The 22,718-nt window shown below is 40.9% G+C and overlaps 1 protein-coding gene and 1 long non-coding RNA gene across 2 annotated transcripts; both read right to left on the minus strand.

Annotated features, from left to right (window-relative positions):
- Positions 1 to 9,351: 9,351 nt before the first annotated feature.
- Positions 9,352 to 17,891, minus strand: LOC139290103 (uncharacterized). Its single transcript, XM_070911798.1, has 7 exons — positions 17,669 to 17,891; positions 16,252 to 16,518; positions 14,526 to 14,813; positions 14,053 to 14,166; positions 13,810 to 13,871; positions 11,726 to 13,648; positions 9,352 to 11,312 (listed from the first exon to the last, which is right to left on the minus strand). The coding sequence occupies exons 1-7, from the start codon at positions 17,889 to 17,891 to the stop codon at positions 11,283 to 11,285; spliced, it is 2,907 nt and encodes a 968-aa protein (XP_070767899.1). The 3' UTR covers positions 9,352 to 11,282.
- Positions 17,892 to 17,935: 44 nt separating this feature from the next.
- Positions 17,936 to 21,680, minus strand: LOC139289702 (uncharacterized). The gene is made up of 3 exons (XR_011597482.1): positions 21,617 to 21,680; positions 21,347 to 21,404; positions 17,936 to 18,016 (listed from the first exon to the last, which is right to left on the minus strand). It is a non-coding gene; the product is annotated as an uncharacterized lncRNA (long non-coding RNA).
- Between the last annotated feature and the right edge of the window lie 1,038 nt (positions 21,681 to 22,718).

Genomic DNA, 22,718 nt, shown 5'->3' on the forward strand with positions numbered 1-22,718 from the left:
AAAGAGAGTGGGCAATAATGCTTAATGGAGCTGCTAACTATAAACGAATTACATTAGTGAGCGTTTTAGTGTACCACGGAGCGCGTGGAATATTTCCTCAAGATTAAAAATGTGGGGGAAACAGCAAATTGTTCTTGTATTAATTAATCGCAAATTAATATAAATGATTAATTTAAAAATATAAATATAAGTGTGGGCCTTCAGAAACCTGCCACCATACTGCAGTGTGATATTACCCAGAAAATAAACTGGCCCTCTGCTTCGTGCTGACTGGGAAAGGCCACTTTGAAGTTCAATTGACATGGCTGTTAGGAACAAAGTGTCAGAGTGCTTGTGTTGTTAGAGAGCACAAACATGGGCAGCGTAGACAAGAGCTGCTCTGAATGTTGTCAAGCGCCTTTTGAAGAGCAGGAATGGCGAGAAAGAGGAGGTTGGAGATGATCGAGTGGTAGAATAAGTGGACATGACTGTGTGCTTCCTCTTCTTGATTTATTCTAAATGGTGTAAATATAAATGAACTCTTAGCTTCCTCAAGTCTTATGAGAAAGAGGAAGGAATTAAAAGAAACCCAAGTTTCAGTTGAGGTAACTGACAACATATGCAACACCGTACGCCTCTGCTACACAAATCTATTTTCATCTTTTGGACTTTTCTCTAATTTTGCTTTTTTGTGAAACATTGGAGAGTTTTGCATCTTTGAGTCTCTGTTGAAACCCTCTGAGAAGTTTAGTTTTGTGGAACTGCTGACAAATTATAGACGTCTAAAACATGACAACTAGACGCTTTTTTGTAAGAGGTCTAAAGTCACAAAGGTTGGAAACCACTGGTTTAATCTTTAACAATGCATAGTAATTTATAAGATTATCATGCATTTTTTTATTTACCAAAACAAATTTGCTGATAAGAGACAGCTGAATCTGCCACTGCAAGAAGCGTGTGAACAAACATGACCGGAGACAAGGTTGGTTAAGTCAAGTCAAGTCACTTTTACTTATAATGCACATTTAAAAACAACAGGATTTGACCCAAAGGGCTTTCCAGTTGATGCAGATGAGTTAGATTAAATAGTCAGATTAAATATGTGGCACTTCTTTGGTTTCGAAAATCTTAATCTGAAAAGAAAGAAGAAAACTACATTGAAGTATTTAGTAGCATTAAATGGATAATACTAAAAGTACAAGCACAGCAAAGGTGTCCTTAGGTAGAAACTTGTTGTCTTACCATTGTACATAAGCCACACTATTTTCATTTAGTTGGACACAGTAGAAATAGCGAGGCTTGCTAGCTTGTGCAGCTAATTTCACAGTTTATCTGACCAGCATCTTGCAGAGGCAAGACTCAGCTGCCTCTTATCAGCACATTTGTTTTGGTCCATATCAGAAGAGAAGGGAACCATTGTCTCACACAGGGCTGTGCACAGCCACAACAGGTTAGATGCAACACATAAAGAATGATTGCCACTGAAATCCGCTTCCATCTCGCCTCTATAAGACCTGAGTGCATTTGAAATAAATAGTTAATTGTGTTACATCAAGTAGATATCTCAACAATGAAGAGATTGCAGCTCTGTGCTTCATGGACTTGAGCGTCCCAGAAGCCTCCTCACTAATCCCTCTGTTAATACCCAGAGCATGAACCTATAAGCTTCCTTACATTTGTGGCGGAGGGAAAAAAATAACAACATAATTCTCCCGTCCCGACAGAAGAGTTCAGTGGCTGCTAAGCCACCATATTGCTATTTGAAGAGTGACTTTGCTTCCAACACAGCCGGACTCATTTTATTCCCAGTGACACATTCATAAAATAAAGCTTGCTATGTTGAAAAGATAATCTTGTACATTTGGCTGGCAGCCTTATCAAGTATGACCTGAGTCCAAAGAACAAGAGTTAGAGGACGGAAATCTGTGAGAAAAATAGACGGCAGTATGAAAGCCATGGAGGCAAAATAGATTTTCAGCCCCTGGCTCCCCGCCCATACCAACTAATCAGTTTTATAATGATCACATTAATTCCTTTTATAGAGAACTACCAAAAGGAAACCCTCCTGTTGTCCCATTCCAAAGTGCTGTGCAGTTTATTCTCATTGCCAACATGCACAACATGTGGTGATACCCTGCTTTGTGTGAGTCTTGTAAACACAGAGACCACGATTAATTGTGAGTGTAACTTTGCTAAAGCTTATGATCACTGTGCAGACTTTTTAACTTCTCCCACTACTGGGAACGAGGCCAAGTCACACACCTGTACAATCAATTCCAGTCGTAGGTGTTTATTGGGTTATCTGGTGTTGCTGGGAACTCACAAAGTGGTTGTAAAAGCAAAGCTGATATTGAGGCTGCTGGATGTATGGATGTGATTAGAAAGTGGTCAGAGATCACAGTCGCATACAGCATTAATATTTGAGGTTCCAAAGCAATAATGCTCTCGCGTCATCTGACCTTGATTATGAGCCTGAAAATTATGAATATGCACAACAGGAAACAGCTTGTTGATTGTTAAGAGGGCTTGTTGAACTGCGCTCTGCCCGTCTATTATGTCAGCTTTATTTGAAAACCAGCCGCCATTATTTGTCTGCTTTTTATTTACAGTACAATTAGATCCTTGATTACCAATATTTTTAGTTCTGGCTTTCACACAAAACCTGTCTCACTTAATCAGCTATGATTCAAGGTCTTGAATACAAAATGCTTTTTGTCAGCTCTGAGCCAGTAAAGAGAGTTTAGTTGTCATTGTGCAACTGCAGAGAGTGATAAAGAGAGCGATGTAATGCCTAGATGTTGAAAAGCTGCTCTTTCTCAAACCAGGAGCTTGGATCATGGAGATAAAAATGTCTTGAAAGATCAAAAAGCATAGCTCTTAAAATGCATCTCATTATAGGAGTAAAAGAAAGTTGAATCAATGGTTTTGTCAAACGGTTGGTGATTGGCAAGATAAAAGGAGCCACAGATTGGACTGGAGCCACGAGACGGAGGCATCACACTCATTCTTGGAGGTCGAGGAAAAGTTGAAAGTCACTACTCCTCTGATTAGAGTGTTAAATTGCTCAATAGATGTACAAAATACATCTCTTTAATATCTTAGCAGTGTAATATGAAGGAGAGCAGAGAAGTGCTTCCGTGTTCAGGTAAGATGAAATTTTAATGATCGCCATGGGGAACATTTGCTAACATTTGGAAGCATTTAGATAAAAAGTCAGCAGCTGATGACCTCACACCAACACTCTTCTGTAAAATAAGTAGCTCTAATACCAATAATTGCTCTTCCTGATTTCCTTTCTCTGGAGAAATTACAAAAAGGTGAATGTACTGGAAAAAAGCTTCATTATAGAAAAGAATTTAGTATATAATTGAGGTATGCCTTCCTCAATGTCTTTTATTGTAGTAACCCCACATTAAACGGGTCCAATATAATAATAATATAAGAAAATATGTTTTCAGGGCCTTTAATATAAAAATATAGATTAGAGCAGCTTTAAATCAATGTAATGATGACTCCTAAATCAAATATTCACATTGAAATTAGTACTGAAATTATACACTATAGTGTCTAGTAAATATTCAGGCTTTTAGGGCTCTATACATAAGCTTTTAAGTACTTGCCACTGCAGAATATAAAGATGAACAGAAAATCATGTATGTTACAGCGTTTCAAGCTTTGAAGTGCTTTGCTTACTCAGTTTATTCTGTGAAGGCTGATAGGACAAACAGCACCTTTTTAGGTCAGCAAAAATGTCATTTCCTAAAGACCTTCAATGTCCCTTAGAAAATATTGTCCTTATCAAAAGCTGTTCAAAAATATATGATAGTGAGCAATTTTATATGAGTGAACCCTGCCACAAAAAAATAGTTGTAAATGTCACCGTTAACCCCCCCAAAGGCATGCTTAATATGAGGTCACATGGCACGGCAGTGGCATTTCGAAGGGCAGAGATATTCGAAGGCTCACTGGGCCACAGTTTGCAACATCAAGTCAAAAAGAAGCAGCAACGTGTCGGTACCTGGCAAGGCAACCAATGTTTGTTTTACTGATTAATCATTTAGTATGAAATGCCAGCAATGATGAAAAAAGCCCACAGGTTAGCAGAGCCTAAAGTGATGTTTATAAATGACTAAGTAATAATTTTACATATGAGAATGAAAATCAGCAAAGGCTTTGTTGTTTTTATGTCTAACTAAAGCAATGAATAGAAAATTAATCACACAATTAAGCTGTTCAGCTTTCAGGCGATTAACTGATAATTTTGGCAAAGTTACATATCACCCACTTCAACCCCTACCACCCAGGCTTGAGCTCTTAACCATCTTTTTGTACATTTTTGGGGCAATTTGAACAGTAGCCGTTGTTTACAGTACACAGAGATGCCACCAGGTGTCTTCAAGATGACCTTGATGACGACAATAGAGACTAGAGGAATTTTTGATCTGCATGTGTGTAGGATTCACATTCTGGCCGGGCACTTTTTCAGATACTCTCTTCTGGATGGTATTCATAGTGTTGCACCCAGTTGCTCACATGACAAGTGACAGAAGTAGTCAAGAAGGAAAAAGAGTTTGAGAGTTGGAGTTCAAACCCTGGTTACTTTCTCACCTCCCACACCAACCTGGCCAATAAAGTAGCTGTGAATGTCCCTCCAAACCCACGTCGGAAAGGTGAGGGGGTTTCTGAAGCTATATGACCATCCAACAAGCAGTTCTGAGGAGGTATGCAGGTAGTTTCCAGCCCTTCCGAGAATATCCATTTAATTATTATTATTATTTAAATTTCACCCCCTTATTTAGCATTTATAAGCAGTATATAAAAACTTAATAAATGGTTTATAACGTAGGTGTGAACACAAATAAATGACAATGTATTATAAAGGATTTATTAACGTTCACATCATTCACAGGCCAATTTAAAACTGTTTATAAATGTGCTAAATAGCTAAATATGCTAAATACGGGAGTTGAAGTCAATTGTTACCTTTTTGTTTTGTTATGTTTTACTGAGGATATAACATTGGAGATTGTCATCATTAATATATTTTATATTTAATTAATTGTTTTAAAACCCTAAAGTTGTTTTTAGACTGTAACTGTGACAACACAAATAGATTTGACTTGACTTGATACTGCAATCAGAAATGTTTAATGAGTTGCTAAAACTGAGGTAAATTCATTACAGTTTACAAATCTGTCAATCAAATCTATTCTCATTTCCTCCTGTGGGTGTAAGAGATATATTTAGAATTTAAAAGTAGTCAGGCTGAGCTGCTGAGCCCCAATAAGTAGGGCAACACTTCCATATCAAATAACACACATTCACACACAGGGCCACATACTGTATTTACTGAGGATGCAGGGATGTACACAAGAGCCTGACCAATACTATTAGCTGATAACAGGTCACTGATATCTGTATTGCCATGGATTGTGGCTGAAAATGCATGCAGTACACAGTGCAGGAAGAGCACAAGGTAATTTAGAAACAGCGGCATCATTACTGTATAACAGACTCCATAGTTTAAAGTACTCTGCAGCACGGGAGCTGGCAGAGCAGCTGCAGCCGTGCAGATACTGGTGCAGTTATACTGTAGTCCAGCTGTAAAACATCCTGCCTTCAGCACATATACCATATCTGTGTCTGTGTGACTCTTTGATAAGCAAATCTGAGGGATCCCTGCTGTCTCTGTATCAGTCAGGCTGTAACAAACACCTACAGAGAGAAAGGTTTTCCAAATGTATTGTTAATATGCCATCTGGATTACAGTGAAGAAGTATTTTTGAGTGTGTGTGTTCTGCTTTACAGTCCCAGGAAATCAATCCAGTCAAGTCAAGCTAATAGTAGAGGATAGCATGCAGGGTATTTAAAGTACCACTGACAGCCTCATGATAAAAAGGTATGTGGGTCTTGGCTGCATGTAGGACAGAGAGCGGCCTGCTCCTACTGCCATACACTGTACAGCACCATACCTCACCTTGACACTGTCAAAGGAGTGGGGCTAGGCTGGACTGATAGATAAACTATTTGAATTCTCCCTTTATCTTCATCCCTTACAACACGTACAGCACGAAGTTTAAGGAAACTCATCTCAGCTGTTTGTCCTACCCGCTGCAGGTTTGCTCCTGGATTCATCCACTGATTTCTGTCACCTCTGGTTGGTATGTTGGGATATTTGAATCTCTTGTCTGCTTTAAGGTGTGTGGGTTGGTTAACTGGCTTGTATGGATGTTTGGTGTAATGCAGAGCCTGGACAAGGCTCTACAATATACTGGAGTGTGTTGTGCACGCATTGCACACAGAACTATGTAACTTAAGCACATTTCTTTCTTGCAAAAGAAAAATTTAATTTGTCAGCAATACACTCAGGGGGTTTTCTGCTACAGTCTCATTTGGTCCTGTGTGAGCACTATCTTCTCTATCTCTCTGTCTATCAGTTCTGACTCAGTTTACTTATGACTACTTTTGCTACTTTTGCTTTAAATGAAGATCTAACAGAAATGTAACGTCCATCAGCTTGTTTTTTAAGCCTTCATTAGAGTCATAAATTGTTAATAATTCTTCATGTCATAAGAAAGCAAGTAGACAGACAGAGCTGAAGAACACAGAAAGTGGACCAAACAGCGCTGAGTGGAACATGAAATTCAATATAAACAGAAATCATTTACAACAAAAGCCATGAACCCCATTTTGTTAAGTACTCCCCCTCTAACTGTGATGCTTTCATTTCTGTTCTTAGCTCACATATATTTTTAATGACTCGTGCATCTGCTCATTTTTGTACAATCATCTTTCTTTTTTTCTGCTGACTTTGGACTTCTGCTGCAACACATGGCTTAATTATGAGGAGAACTTTCTGCGCTGCAGTTCCAAGAAGCTGCTCTTTCTTTGAACTTCTTCTGGGCGCTTCTCGTCTGATTTCCGTCTGCGAACCGCTGTTTCCTTTAAAATACTTGGTAGGTGTTAAATTTAGTGCCATGAGAGGTGGGTGTGATGTCTATTGTTGGTGCACTTTCATTTTCAGTACTTCTTTCACTGCAGTCCACTGTGTACCTACACTACAGTATCTATGACAAATTTAGTTATTCATTGTTGTATTTCAATGCCACAGAGGATATCAAAGATCTATTGAACATGCTTTAAAACGCTGAATGTTCACGATGACTCCTCGGTTAGTTTCTGATTTTACTTAGAAACATCAGTAAAAGAGCCCGTCTTTATTTGAAAGAGAAAGCATGGTGACGATATGAAACACAACATGATACGCTCAATTGAATCCACAACAGATTACGATAAAACTCAAAACTCTTTGAAGTTATTGTGTTTGATATGTGTCCCTGAAGGCAGCAGTTCACCTTTAAGCATCTATAAACATGTCTGTGACTACTGAGGATTTCCTTGTTGCTGCACACGTCTATATATTTTTCCCTTTGCTTTTTGTGTGAAATACTGACAAGAATAACTTTGCCTATGGCTTGCTTTTTAATTTCAGCACTCTCCATCAAAGTTGCACAGATGGTGAAGGCCTTGAGGAGAAAAAAATGGTGGAAAGTGATCAATAGATAACCTCAAAATTCCTCTCACATGGCTCCCCCTTGTGGGATTACGAGGCATGGAGTCCCTGGCTACCACAGTGCAGTTTCGGTGCTTGATTTTCATTTTGGACACTCCCATGTAAAGCGATTTACTGTTAGTGAACTGTTGGGGATTCACTGTCCTGCTCAAGGACACTTTGACTGGATAGATGGCTGTGGCACAGACTGAAGCAATAAATTTAGAGGCATGCTGTAAAATGTTGAGTTTTTTGCAGCTGCCCTGGTGTGCAAAGTTTAACCATAAATTTGTTTCATTTCATATTCCTCTGAGACTCATATTCATGTGACATTTCACTAAAGGGGGTCAGTGCACAGAGGCAGTGGTTCAGTGTCTTGCTCAAGGACACTTTGACAGGGATGGACACTTGGATCTCAAAGGACTTACCAGTTCATTTCAATGATGATATGGACTTATGGGGACTATCAAGCCTGACCTCTTTCTTTTCCCTGGTGGTGGAGAAAAATCGGCATCACTGCAGTGAACAAAAGAAAGGCGGCATCATGATTTTTTATTCACTTGGAGATGTTCGGTAATTGGACTAAATTCTGTCTGTATGGCACCTCCTATGTCATTTCAAACTATAAAATGCCATCAAATCTACAAAAATATGTGTGCCTGCTGAGCTAGAGTGAATTTAAATTAAAATTGGATTAGGATTACATTGGCCATCTTGTGGTATTAAGTTTTCTTCTGCAAATCTACTGCAGTCTCTTGAGTAAAATCAACACCGACTCTCTACGCACTTGAGTCAGGGAAGCTCTCTGCCGCAGTTTGACACTCACCAAAACGAGCATTCATCAATACAAAAAAATGCCCTATTTGCACACACCGCACTTGAGTTACGTTTGCCTTTAATTTATGCCTCCAAAGGGATGCGTAAACAATTACAATTACTTGCAGCAGTCACAGTAAATCACACTAAATCAGTATACTAAAACAACAGGAGCAGATTTACATGCAAATTGGCCCAGGGAAGGTGGCCACATCAGCGTTTGAGGTTTACTGTGTTGTGTGTTTCGAGACTACAGAGTGTCTTGTAATTTCAGCTGTTTAGGCCATAAACAACACACTCCACTCCAAAGACAGCAGGAAGAGTATAGTATACCAAAGTGCTGCATTTGTAAAACCGCTCCAAACTTTTCATAAATCACAGCTTTCATCTGGAACTGGTAGGCAATGCCGTAACCTTTTCTAGTACCAGGTACTCAAATGCACTCCATCTCCACTCATTACAGTGCTAGACTACCGTGAAGTGTCTCCAATAGTGAGCAGCAGGACTGTTCATCTGAGGTGACGTACAAGTGGGAGCAGGGGATTGGGAGTGATGAAGCTGTGATCCAAACACACACTATGCACCTCCACAACAAGCCGAAGGAACAGATTCATCTGAGGAGAATCAACAACAGCGCTCGGTGTACACAGGCGCCATGCATAATTAGCACTATAGACACAGTGAGCAGAAATATGCTCAGACTGCAAACAGCTCTGCGATTCAGAGGAACACCAAAATAAATAGGTGCTTTTGTGGTCTGAGCTACTGTCAACAGGCATGAGGAGGTATTTTGTACTAAAAATCAAAAGAATCCTCATGTTTGGAGGAAATACTTCATTTCGAAAGTCGAGGCAAAATAAAAGTAATGATTGTGCATTCTGCTGTGTGTAGTCTAGACAAGTGACTTCCATTGTGATGGAAATGAGACCAACAATGTGCCAAATTTGACGGTTCTTTTGGTTTTGTTCAACAGCAGACTTCACCCAGGTTGCAAACACACAAAATAACAAAAATGCTTTATTATCATTGATAAAATAAGATCTTCGAACAATTCATAAAGCCCAAACGATGTACAAATCCTTCCTGAGGATCAAAGATAAATACTGTGCTTGTAGCATCTCACAGGGATATTCAACATCTGTATGAACTATTTACAAGCATTCATTTTCCAAAAACAGCACAATTCTTCAAGGCAGTAAAGTAAATCTTGTGCTACAGATGTTTGTTTGAAGCCGGAAGATGTGCTGTGTGTTTGTTCATGTTGGTTTTCAAATTTGAGTTTATGTATTTCAATATTAAAGGATAAGGCTGGGATTATCCAGTTGTTTTTTTTCTTGTTGTCAACAAATCCCACGAAAAGACAAAAAACAACAATGCGTTAGTCCGTCTCTCAATATGTTTGACTTCCCTACCCTGTTCGTGGCTCTCAGCCCCAAGCTCATCTGTTCCTACTGAAGACGTACTTAAAAAAAAAAAAAAAAACTCACACAGCAGTAAATAGTGCATTTGTTGGGAGCATTTGGTGCTCTAATGAGAATTCACAGCAGCAGGATAGTGAATGTGCTGTCGCCTCCAATAAACTACAGTTCCCATGTTTATGGTAATGATGGACCATGTCACCCAGTGCAACTGTGTGGCTCAGTGATGTGTGTGGAGCTCGACAGCACAGAGGAATGAGATATATCACATTCTGGCTACACACACACCTGTTAATAGGATCAGTTGGTTTTGGTCTTGTTGGATTTGTTGACAATAACATAAATATAGAATATCACCAGCCTTATTCTTGGAATTCAGTATGAACTTGGTCACACTCATTCATAATTCATCATCTATATCATTGATGCAACCTAAATAATACATTTTACAATACTTCCCGGAGTTTAAAACCCCCCCACAAATATTATAAATCAATAAATACATAATCTGTAAAAGTAATAATGACATCCCACCATTTTTAATGTGCTGTAGACAGTAAATTGTTACACTGTGCTTTTTCAGCAGAAAGTGTGGCAGCTCAGGTCTCTGCACCAACCTCATTCATGCACGGGTGTGATTATTTTCCAAGTCATTTAAGTCACATAAAAGCATCTAATTAATAAGCGCCCATCCATTCGTGGGATCCCCTTCATAGTTTGCTGAGCATTAGTTCTGAGCGCCACTGAGGCGAATCCCCTTAATTGAGAAGTGTCATGAGAGGCATCTGTAAACAAAAGGCGCAAAATAAATAGTCCCATGTACAATAAGACCACCCCTACGGCTAATTTCTTCTTTCGTAATTGTCACTGTTCCCAGGGGCCAAGTCAGCCTTGTGCAGAGTCCCCTCTCATTTACTGTCTGTCACTATTAAATCTTAAGTGTCAGATACACACAGATAGGCATGCAAGCCCCTCAAATGCATTTTGTCAAGGTAGTGTTGTTTAGTTTTGATGATGAATTGTTGAGGGGATGTGAGCTTGGTCAAGATCTATGGATCACTGAGCTTGTCTTCTCTGAGCAGGCAAAGTTTGATGCATGACCAGCGCTTCAGAAGTCAAAATAGTACAATACACGTGGGTCTAGGTAACAGCATGTGTGTGTGTGGAGAGAGAGGTTGTTGTTGGGGGAGCATTTTATATAAAAATCCTTCAGTATCATTTAGCTTATTTCATAGTACATATTAAAAAAGGCAGATCAAGCCTCTTTCTTTAAATATAATTTAAAGATTAAAAGAATAGTTTGTCATTTATTTATTTCCAAAAAGTTAAGTTTCATCACCCCATGTTCATTTCTTCAAAAACTGACTTCAGGACTGTGATGCCAGGATGTGACAGCTTTTTTTGAGTGCAGAACCTTGTGCAGTCAGTCTTGCTTGGTGGTATATTGGATCACGTCTGTCAGCTATTTGTTTGTGTCAGTGGATGCGGGACAGTGTGTAGTCTGTTGACATCTGTCATCATCTTGGTCTCCCTCTGTGAGCCTGTTGCTGGAAAGACACAACAAGCCCTTCATTGCCAACATGTCATGCAGAAGGAGAGGCAGAACCTCTGACACACAATGCTACTTTTAAAAACTGCCACAGTGTCACAAACACTCAAGACTAAATACATTTTTAAGGGAGAGAAGACTGTCAATCATAAAAAATGCAACATCCAAGTGCTGTCAAGCATCCTTCAAGAAATGCACACTACAGACAAAAGCACCAACTGCTAAGGATACATTGCAGGTAGAGGCAGGCCTATAACACTGCACACATGCAAGTACACAGGAAGTATGACATGATATGACAGTCGTAAGTGCACATCTGAGAGAGAACCATGTGCTGGAAATCTGTAATATCAATAAACATATGGCATCTTTTGGCAGCAGTTTCAAACTATCATGCTGTGTCTCACTCACCTGCCGTGGCTGGGTGAAGTGGGCAGGGTGCCCATGGCCACGGGTATGGGCATGGGCATGGGCATGCCTGTGTGCACTGACATGCATGTGGCCATTTCCAGGATGGTGCTGCACATTGGGCCGCTGTTGAACTTGTAGGTGTCGTTGAGCCACCGGTATGTTAACAGGAGGTCTGGGGGGCTGAGGACCTCTAATTGGGGATTTGTGCTGGGTGCGCTTCTTGGGGAGGGTCTGGAACTGTGTAAGGGGGATAACAGGAGGAGGAGTTGGTGGGTGCTGAGTCCCAGCAGCTGGAGCTTGCGCCTGTGGTCCGGGGTGAAGCAGGGCAGCCTGGGTCTGTTGTTTCCGATTCTGAAATGTTTCAGCCCTCACAGTGTGGGCTGTAAGTGCAGCCTGGGTTAGGTTACTGAGATTAGGCTGGGCAGAAGAGTTTGGGACTGGAGCAGTGCCTCCTTGGCGGGGTTGATTGGCACCATGTATGACAGGCTGTGTCTGTGTGCCCAGACCTTGTGGTGGTGTTTGGATCGGTACTGCTCTGCGTTGCTGGGCCATGTGTGCCTGTGGAAGGTGATTAGGATCAGCCAAAGCTCTTGTATCTGCACCCTGCGGTGCAGTCAGTTCCTGTTGTGTCCTGAGTCCTTGTGACACAGCAGAGCGGCCTATAGAGGCCTGCTGGCTCATGAGAGGCAGTGCCCGGGGGTTATTGCTGTGTGTGGCTTCCTGCCTGGGGGCAGTCTGGCTACCAGGCGAACCTCTGATGTCTCGCTGAGCACTACTATAACTCTCCCTTTGTGTGCGGGGGCTTCTCTGTGTGTGGTGTGCAGCCTCAAGCTGTGTTACACTGCGAGCGTTTGGACCTCGAAGATCAGCTGAACGGCTCCGTGTCTGTCTGTCCACTGATGGTGCATCTTGTCTGGGTGGAGCTCTGCTCCGGGAAGTGGTCTGGCTCTGAGGTTGAGGCTCAGATCTGTTTGGTGTTCTTGTGTCTCGTGTGGGAGGATGGGTAGTGTAGTCTGTAGTGTCAGAGGTGAACTCAGGTGATATCTGTCTTGTTTGAAGGGTGCCGCCAGGATACGCTGGTGTGCCTCTGAGGCGATCCCATGGCATCTGTCGACGGGAGGAGCCGGCAGTGGTATCGTGTCTACTTGGGTTTCTATCAGACCTGCTATGAGGCTCTGGCTCCTGCTGGTACGTCTGTGTGTTGGCGTTCCGCTGAGATGTGTTATTACTGTTATAGTGTGTGTAACCAGTCGGTATAAGTCCAGGCTGATCTCGGTGACCTGCTTCTATGTGACCATTCAGCCGGGGGTCACTACGATAGGACTGCCCACTTTGCATTCTGGGATTTGATTGTCCTGTATGTATCAAGTCTTGCTGGGTTTGTGAAGCGTTATTATTGGCTGTATTGGTAAGAGGAAATGAGCTGTCTTGCTGAGTCTGTTGACCATTGGTTGAGTATGAGTTAAGATTGACATGAATGGTGGGCATTTGTGTATTACTGTTTTGCTGGGCAGTTCGTGGCAGCGTGTTAAGGCTGACGTGGACCGCCGGCGGCTGGGCGCCGCCCTGGGCAGTGCCAGTCTGTATGACGATGTTAGGATTTTGCTGCTGTGTGTTTGGGAGTGTGTTTGCATTCTGAGCGTCAGTGCGCGTGAAAGCTGGGTTGTCAATGCCATTGTGTGGGTATGAATTGGTGTTCTGAATAGAATTGTGTAGGACTCTATTTGAGTGGGTATGACCATTGTGTTGGTGCGTGTCGGAGTTATGTGGGCCGTTCAGCGGCAGTGTCTGTGGGTTGCCACGGTTTTCACGCGGGGCTGTGTATAAGCGGTCAGCGTGGTGTGTGTGTGTGTTCAAGTGATAGAGGGGGGGATGGGGACCTTGGCCCAAATCTCTTGCACCATTAGGTTGTGGATCTGGAGGCTTAATGGGAGCAGATGAAAAATGAGGGGAGGGAGAAAAGAGACAGCAAAAGAAAGGTGGAATGAGCGGGTTAATTTGTGAAAAGCCCTTTAGCACCATCGCATGGACAATATAAACACAAAATCAATAGTGAATCATATGTAAACTTTACTGTGGCTTACTATAGGCCTGGGATTTCGGTTGGTCTTCTGCACGAACAGAGTTTCTCTTTGTCCCTGTTGTGCTGTAATAATAGAAATGACAAACACATATATCACTTTAGTGCAACAACACTTGCCTGAGCTCTTATATAAAGTGTAAATGGAACATTAGATCATCAAAAGACCTTTTACAAAGTGTTTTACTCCACATATTATACAATTAAATGAAAAGTGGGCAAATGAAATGTTCATGCACAGACTTACCCCTCCTCCTTCGCACGAGAAAGACAATGAGTACGATGAGGAGCACAATGATAATGATCAGCAGCAAACAGCCAATCACAATCCCCGCCACTTCCCCTGCATCAAGACACGTGTCTGAAATAGAAAGAATGGTGTCAAAGGGGGAGAATTAATAAAGATAATGGGTCTGGGGCTCAGACAGACAAGAGGAGGCAAAGAAAAGAAAAAAAAGATAGAGGAGAGGAGGGGAAGATTCTAAAAAAGGATGATAAAGTAATAGCAGAGAGAGACACAGGGAGAGAAAGAAATGAAAATAAAGGGAGGAGAAAGTATGTGTGAAAGTCACTGAATGACTTTGACCACATTCTCACCAGATCAATCTCCCAGGATACTTTCTGTCCCTCTCCTGTCGTGAAGACAGATACAGGGACAGGGTCCAAAACCAACCGTCATCATTATCAGTCACAGAGAGGTCAGCATCCACCATAACTCACCTACGATGGCCAAGTCTGTCCCCTGCGCCGACGTGTCTTCAGTGATGCTGTTTCTGGCTACGCAGACATAACGGCTGCTCTCATCGGTTGAGAAAGTCTGAATGCTGAGCACCCCGCTGTCCGGCTGGCTGGATGCGACCGGCTGTCCATCACGTTGCCATGAGAAGAGGGCAGGGGGCAGCGAGTCGGACATGCAGGTGAGACGCACCGTCTGTCCCACCAACACATCCCCTCCCCCGACACACTCTTTCGGGGTGTTTTTGGTCAGCACGGGGGTGTCAGGGCCATCTGGTTTGGTGATGATCAGAGGGCATCGTTATCAGCATCAAAACATTTGGTTCTCAAGTACAAGGAATGTATTCCAAAAAAGCCGACTCTAATGCACAGATTATATATTCCGCTAAAAGGCTCATCATTCTGTCAGTTTGGGGTTTAAGTCGCCTCGTCTGGCTAAAGCATTTTGATGAGCCCTCTTCGATCTTGTCGGCACATTACTAGCTAATGAAGGAGCTGCGCACTTTCTGGTTGGATGTTATTTCTAAAACCACAATGACTGGCACTTCTTGAATCAACATGGAGTCTCAACACAGTAGTATTTACAGTAGAATCTGATTGGCAGGCAAAGGGCATTGTGCAAGTACTGCATAATGAGGAGACATTCCCCAGACGAGCTACTGCAGCCGGCTGTTCAACACAGTTTGGTGTTATTGAGTCTGCAATTTACATACAGTACTATTCTTTTTTAAAGTTTACCATGACTTGCATTTCAAGCGATAAAAAAGTACAAAAGTTTTATTAAAAGGGAATAGTTTGACATTTTGGGAATTATGCTTATTCGCTGACTTCCTGGAGTCTCCGCTGGTTTCCTGACAACCTCACAGTGACAAGTTACTACACCTGCAAATAGTCCAGCACATAACCCCCTAAAACCACAACTTGTTTTTGTACAGATTAAACAAACAAGAGGAGGAAATAACAACGATGAATAGAGAGCTTTAACGGTGCTGGCTATTTACCAGGCAATTCAATTATTCAATTACTCGTTCCAGTAATTTATCTTACAAGCCAAATCTTTTTCTACTAGATTCTAGTTTCTCAAATGTGACGATTATTAGAGGATATTATTGTAAATCAAATGTCCTTGGGTTTTAGACTGTTGGAGAGACAAAACATGCCACTGAAAGATGTCTACTTATCTTCTGAGAGGCATTTCTCTCTATTTTCTGATATTTCATAGCTGAGCAATTCATTGAAAAAAAAAGAATAAAAAAACTATTAAAAATAATAACAGTTTTATGAGCTTCAACCAGAAAGCAGTATTGCAACAACCCCTGTGACATTACAGATACACTCTATATGAGGAAATGGTGACTCAAAATTTACATACCTTTGGCATGTGTAGCCCCAGCAGGTTTTAACAAAACCCATAATCTAATGTGTTTTTCATGTGGGTAAAGAAACCTCTGTTTGATGTTAGAGGAAAACGATGTGGAGCCATTTTAGTGTGCCGTTGGGGTGATTACTGTGAGACTGTCACATCAGAAATAAGGATGTGATCAAGACAAAGCTAGAAGCAGTACAATAAGCTTGTGGAAGAATGTCCTGTGCAATCAGAGTGCAATGCAGCACACTGTATGCAGTGCTATGTGGATAATAGATAAGCTACTGCTATTTGCAGTGGCTACACCAGATTAGCTGCCACTTGTCTTGATCAGTGCAAACTCACAGTAGACAGTGAGCCTCTGTGTGGCAGTTTGAGAGCTGACGAGGTTGCTGACGGTGCATGTGTACTCCCCGGCATCACTCCGTCTGGCTGGGTTGATGATCAGAGAGCCATCTGAGAAGGTGATCCTGGAGTCTGCGATGATGGCTGCGCCATCTTTGCCCCACTGCACTGTAATCTCTGTCCCAGCAGTCCACGTACACCTCAGAGACATATTTCTCCCCTCCACCGCCACTGAGGGAACAAACAGACTCACCCCGGCCACTGCATCTACAGGGAGAATAGAACATGTTTTACCAAAGAGCTGCAAAAGCAAAATTACCCAGAAAAGGTTTCTAAAGGCACTACTACTGTAGGTATAGAGAGTATAAGAGAGCTCACTTCAAAAGCTGGAGTGACAGAACAATAGAGGGCAGTTTTATGTATCTGTTGAGGATAATTTGCTGTAATCAAAGCAAGTGAGAGCTGAGAAGGGACAGGATTCAGATAGAGGCACAGATGGTGAGTAAGGGGGCAGACGGTATGAGTGGTAGCCGAGATGCCTCTTGGCGGCCAGCCTAAGTTAAATAATTGGAGAGGGAGAAGAGGGGGCGTGCGGACGGAGGAGGCTGTGACTAAGAGAACCACGGCAGCGACAGCAAACAAACAAAAACATTCGAGCAGCTACCAAATAGCTCTAATCACTTGCATTTTTGCACACTTTCCGCTTGCCTGTGACTCAGCAGAGGCATTTTGTATTTTAGGATTTTAGCTGGCTCTCATTTCCAGAGCAAGTTATGAGTGAGTAAGTAGGAGGTTGAGAGTCGTGCTCAAGGACGCGGATGTTCCATGACATGAACTAGCTGTTGTGAGTTCGGAGAATGTGACCTTTCGGCAATAATAGACTAGTGCTTCTAACAATTTGGTCACCCTGCCACCCCATTAGCGCTGGTGGTAAGAGGGATGAGAAAGACTGTAGCGTACGTCATCCCTCCAGCGTGGGCTGATGACTGAAAATAAAAGAGACACTCAGCTGTTCAGGCTCCATTACAGTGTTGAATATAAATGAATGCAAATACTGTATGTATTGTATGTAAATGTGACGCTACATTTAGACTGCTACAATATCAAACATCTAAGAGCATGAGCACTGCATATCAAATGAGTTTTAATTAGCATAAAGCCCTGAGCCACTAGCTTCATCCCCTCCTCCTTTTTCATTAATTTTACCTCGCCTACTATGGGTCACTAATTTCATTATACCTCCCAGACTAATTCTCTTACTCCCCAAATCCTCCCTCTTCTCTCTTCACTCTCCTCTGTTCCTCCTTAACATTATCGCTTCCCTCAAAACCTCCCTCTCCCACACACTTCACCACCCCTCCCACCTTCCCTTCTTTTCTCTTAAGTGAACTCGCAGGCATACTCCTTTATCTCTTACCAAACACCCTCAGCTGTATCGATCTGGAGTTGGCGGCCAGGCCTGTCGTGGCAATGGGGGTCACCTCCACCTCGTAGTTCCCCGCATCTCGAAGCTGGGCGCCTCCGATTCGGAGCTGGGTGGCAGTGATGGTGACCCTGCCCTCGAACTGGGCCACCGTGTCAATCACTGCGTTTCCTCCGGCCCACAGACCCAGAGTGACTCCTTGGTACAGCCATGTCATGGACAGGACCTGGGGCACCGTCAGCACTGTGAACACTATCTCAGTGCCAGTTTGAACCAGCACCGGGTCTGTCTGGAACTGGATCTCTACCTGTTCTTGAGCCAGCACATTGGCAGCGAGGAGGACTAAACAGAAAAAAAAGGAGAGAGAACCAGTAGTGGAAAGTACAATTACTACAAGTACTATACTTAAGTTCAATTCTGAGCTACTTGTACTTCACTTGAGTATTTACATTTTATGCTACTTGTACTTCTACTCCACTACATTTCAGAGGGAAATATTGTATTTTCTATTCTTATTTGACAGCTGTGTTACTAGTTACTCTTTGCAAAATAAGATTTTACATTACAAATGTAAAGAAAGTTAAAGTTATTTCACAACAATATGGAGTCTACAGTCATGCTAGTGGCTCTGTGAGGTTATACGTCGGCACAGAGGTGCTTCGAGCTAAATGCTAACAAGACATGACAATGCTAACATGCTGATGCTAAGTAGATCATTTGTTGTGTCATGTTTCTGATGTTTCTGAGTTAGCAGTTATACAGAAACCTGTCCCCTCCAAACTTTCATTTAAATAACAACAAGTAGATTTATTTTTGAAGTACATTTTGTACATTTGATTGCTTTTTACTTCCGTGGGATTTTAAATGCATGACTTTTACTTTTAATTGAGTATTTCTATACTAATATATTGGTACTTTTACTTGAAGAAAGGATCTGAATACTTCTTTCACCAGTGCAGAGAATGAAATCTATAGATACACACAGACTGGGCCCTGGAGGTAAAAACCCATTAGAAAGGTACACACTCTTTCCTCCCTCGTAGATTTCATACCATGTTTTTTGGATTGTAAGTGATCCCAAGCTAAACATCTATTTTGTGTTTTTGTTAGCCTGACTTAACGTAAGCCATGTTGAAATCGTATTTGCTGTCTCTCTTCTCAAGAATCAGCGGTGCATAGGCAATTTTTCAAAAACAATGTTGTAAAGACCCATTGATTTTACACAGTCAGGCATTTAACTGTTGTATGCTGTTTGTGCATTTGTAGTCTGTATGTGAGTGAAGATGGAGAAAAAAAAAATCTGTGTTTTTGTATTTGGCTGCCACTCCTCCATCTTGTTTGTGTTAGTATTACAGATTCAGGCAGGGATGCCTAGGCGGATTTTTCAATGGCCTTTTACTGGCATATAAAGCTCCCACGCAAGAACACTGGCCAATGAATTATAGTGAATCAAATCAATATGGTGCTGATCAGTCTCGCTGGACTGCCTTTACACGATTTTCACAGGGGAGCCGAGTATAAAATGACAAGAGCCAATAGTGAGATGGATTGCATTCAGGTTCCCACACTGAGTTGTTAAAGACAAGCGTTTCAGTGCCCGATTAAAAATATCAATGTCCTTGTTGCTTTTTCAGTAGAGACAGAAAGATAAAGAGTCATCAGTGAAAAATGAGAAACACCCATGAGTGACGCAGCACAGTGTCGATGCCTTCATGGGCTGTTGGATTGACAAGGCCGGAACACAAAGTTGTATGCATGATTGTACAGTAAGAGTTGTATTCAATAAGTTCCAATTAATGTATAACTATATAACTAACATGTAACTATGAAAATGATTTACTGCAGATATGCCTTCAATAAATAATGCAGAAAGCCCAGAGGTCATGCCAACAACTGCTGTAACACTGAACTGATGATAAAAGTGTAAACTACAGAGATTCACTGGCAGCCAGAAAAGTTTTTACTTTTGTTTGTTTGTTTATGAACCTTAGCTCTCTGTAGGTGGGTCTAATGGGTATAACTTCTCATTCTAACAATCCATTTCTTCTGTTTATTCCAAACTAACTAAGCTGTTTCTAAAATAAATCACTTCTTGTGCACCAAAGGACATTTGACAGAGACACATCCACCAAACCTCAGGCATTCAGAATAGAAAAACCAAAAAGCTTTCATGAACTGTGTAGGTTGAATCAATCAATTTTGTAATATCAATTGCCGATAGATCGCAGCAAAATGAATATTTAACTGAAAATGTTGCTGATTATTACTTTAATTATTATCTTTCATGCGTGAACAACAACCCTTAGTTAATGACCAAATTAAAATATCATTTACATTCCTGGTACTAATTGTCTGTGCTCATCTTGCTGCAGCATCCAACACAGTATTATACCAGGGCAGGGAGTAACGATCTTTAATTCTGGATGGGACAATTGATACCACATTTGGTGCACATTATGCAAGATCTTCACAAACATAAAATGCAGTTCAACTAAAGGGTAAGGATGGCAAAACCAGCAAGTTAGTTAGTCCATCTCTCAATACTTTCTAACTCTACCCTGTTGTGACATTTGTTCCTACTGAAGTCATAAATCTTTAAAAACTTCTCACAAAGACATAGTTCTTTTTTTTCAGCTGGGCACTGTAGTTTTTAGGAAATGTTACTCAAACAGTAATAAATAATGCATTTGTTTGGGACTATTTTCATCTGCACAGTAATACACATTAGGTGCTCTTATGGGTATTAATGGCAGGAGGAGGGTGTAAGTAGGATTGATTCAGAATAAACTAAACAAGTATCCACTGTGTGGCTCAGTCATGTGTTTTTAATTGCTTTTGGACAACAATGAACGTAAATCACACAGAGGAATAAGCTATATCAGGCTTTAGATACACAGACTTGTTAGTAAGATCAAATCATTGTTGGTTTTGGTCTTTTCATGGGATTTGTTAACGATAACTTATTATCAGCTTCAGCTTTTTGGTGCAGGTTGTGCAAATGAGCCAGCCATTTTCATTTTTATGTGGCTTATAACACCGATTAAAACATCTTTTGAAAGTGTAAAAGTTTGCATTATTATCTTGTTTGTATATTTATGTAACTTTGTTCATTTTCATTATTTTGTAACAAATTTGTTATGCAATTGGTATGCAATGATTTTTGTAATTAAGAGCAGGCGGACCTGGCCTACATAATCATAATATTTCTTTACTGTTTATGTTTTCATAAACAATTGCCAAGTATCGGTATTGGGAGTAGGCCTATTGTTCATGCATGAACAACAACAACCAGTGGCCTAGCGATACTCAAAAACTACGGTACTGCCCATCCCTATCAACAAAATACCAAATGGCATACAAATATAGAAACAACAACCTCCCAGTCAGCCTGAGAGCTCAGATGTAGGAGCCTGGGAGGAGGCCATGAAGGCATCACGTCACTCAGTAGTCAGTGCACAGACGGGAATGCAGCCGCACAGGTTTAAGAGCGGTTAAGACGAGCTTTCTGCTTGAAATGCAATTGTTTTATAAACGTGCTTGGAATGCCACAGCGTCTCTTCCCTGACCTGTTTTTTTCCCACAGTACAGACTCTGTCGATATTCTCCCTTCAGAGGCTTTTGTGGGCTCTTTGAAGCATTCAAACGTTAGACTGTCAGTGCAAATTGTTTTACCTGCCAGTGACACACTGATAAAGAGCAAAGGTTGTCTCATGTCGTCAGTCAGGCCGGTCTGCGGAGAGATTAAGCTCTTTAATACACAAAATTACCTTTGAATCATCATTTTGGACAATTTTAGCAGTTTTTTTTAACAGACTTTCTCCAATAAAGGCTGAAGCATATTACTGAGCTATATACGATTCAATTCAGATTATACCTGACACAAACAAACATAAACATTCTCTGCTGAGCAGCGATAAGAAGAGTTAGCTGCATGAAACTTACCAAAGTATTTTCTCTCTGCCCTCATGTTTATTTTCGTGCTGAATTAAGACTCCGTATCGGTTTGTGTTTGTTAACAAATGAGTCTACTTCCTGTTTCTCTACGATTACCTGTCAAGGACGCACCTGTTCTCTTAAAGAGCCCGCAGCCATTTATGTGCAACAGACTAACCAGAGGTGGAAAGTAACTGAGTAGATTTAGCTACCGATTTTGTTAAAGTACAAACTTTGAGGTACATTTTATTTCATTCCACCACATTTATTTGACAGCTGTAGTTACTCGTAACTTTTCAAAAGACATATGATGAACTTTACAAAATACAATGCATTGATGTAGATGAAACTACCTAATTATATACAAAAGTCAAATAATGCTTATCCGTCTTAAAATGTAACATATGATCATATTAATGATAATAATAATAATGTAATATGTAATAATATATCAGTGACAGGGGGCATTTTTCTCCATGAGTATTTTATTGCACTACTTTAAGTAAATTTAGCTGATAATACTTCTTTTACTTGAGTACGGTTTTGAATGCAGGTCTTTTTACTTGTATTAAAGTATTTTTACATTGATGTATTGGTACTTGGCTCTAACCAGAGGCCTACTACTTTATATAGTGTTGGTGTTGGCATCTATAAGAGTCATTACAAGATGATAATGTGTTTTGTACGAACATTGTTTAATTAACTAGTAATTAAAGCTGTTATTTAGATACAGTGGAGTGAAACATACAAAGTGTAAAATTGCATAAAACGTAAATACTCAAGTAAAGAACAAGTATCTCAACATTGTATTTAAGTGCAGTACTTGTTTAAGTGCCTTGTTTCGTTCCACTACTGTGTTTAATGATAACGTTAAGTAACGTAAACTGTAAATATAGTGGATTTTCTGAGAGGGTTTTTAAATTAATGAAATTCATATTGATGAGACAATTAAATACAGTGCCACACTATAGCATTAATGCAGAGACCATATCACTTTTCGGAGAATATCATTATTTTAATTTCTCAACATGGAGATTGTTCTCCTTTTGACATCTATGATTGAAGGTCATTTGTATTTGCCCTGGTTACAGTATTACATGGCAGCAATGAT

The sequence above is a fragment of the Enoplosus armatus genome, chromosome 9 (genome assembly GCF_043641665.1).
Source record: "Enoplosus armatus isolate fEnoArm2 chromosome 9, fEnoArm2.hap1, whole genome shotgun sequence".
Classification (NCBI taxonomy): Eukaryota; Metazoa; Chordata; class Actinopteri; order Centrarchiformes; family Enoplosidae; genus Enoplosus; species Enoplosus armatus.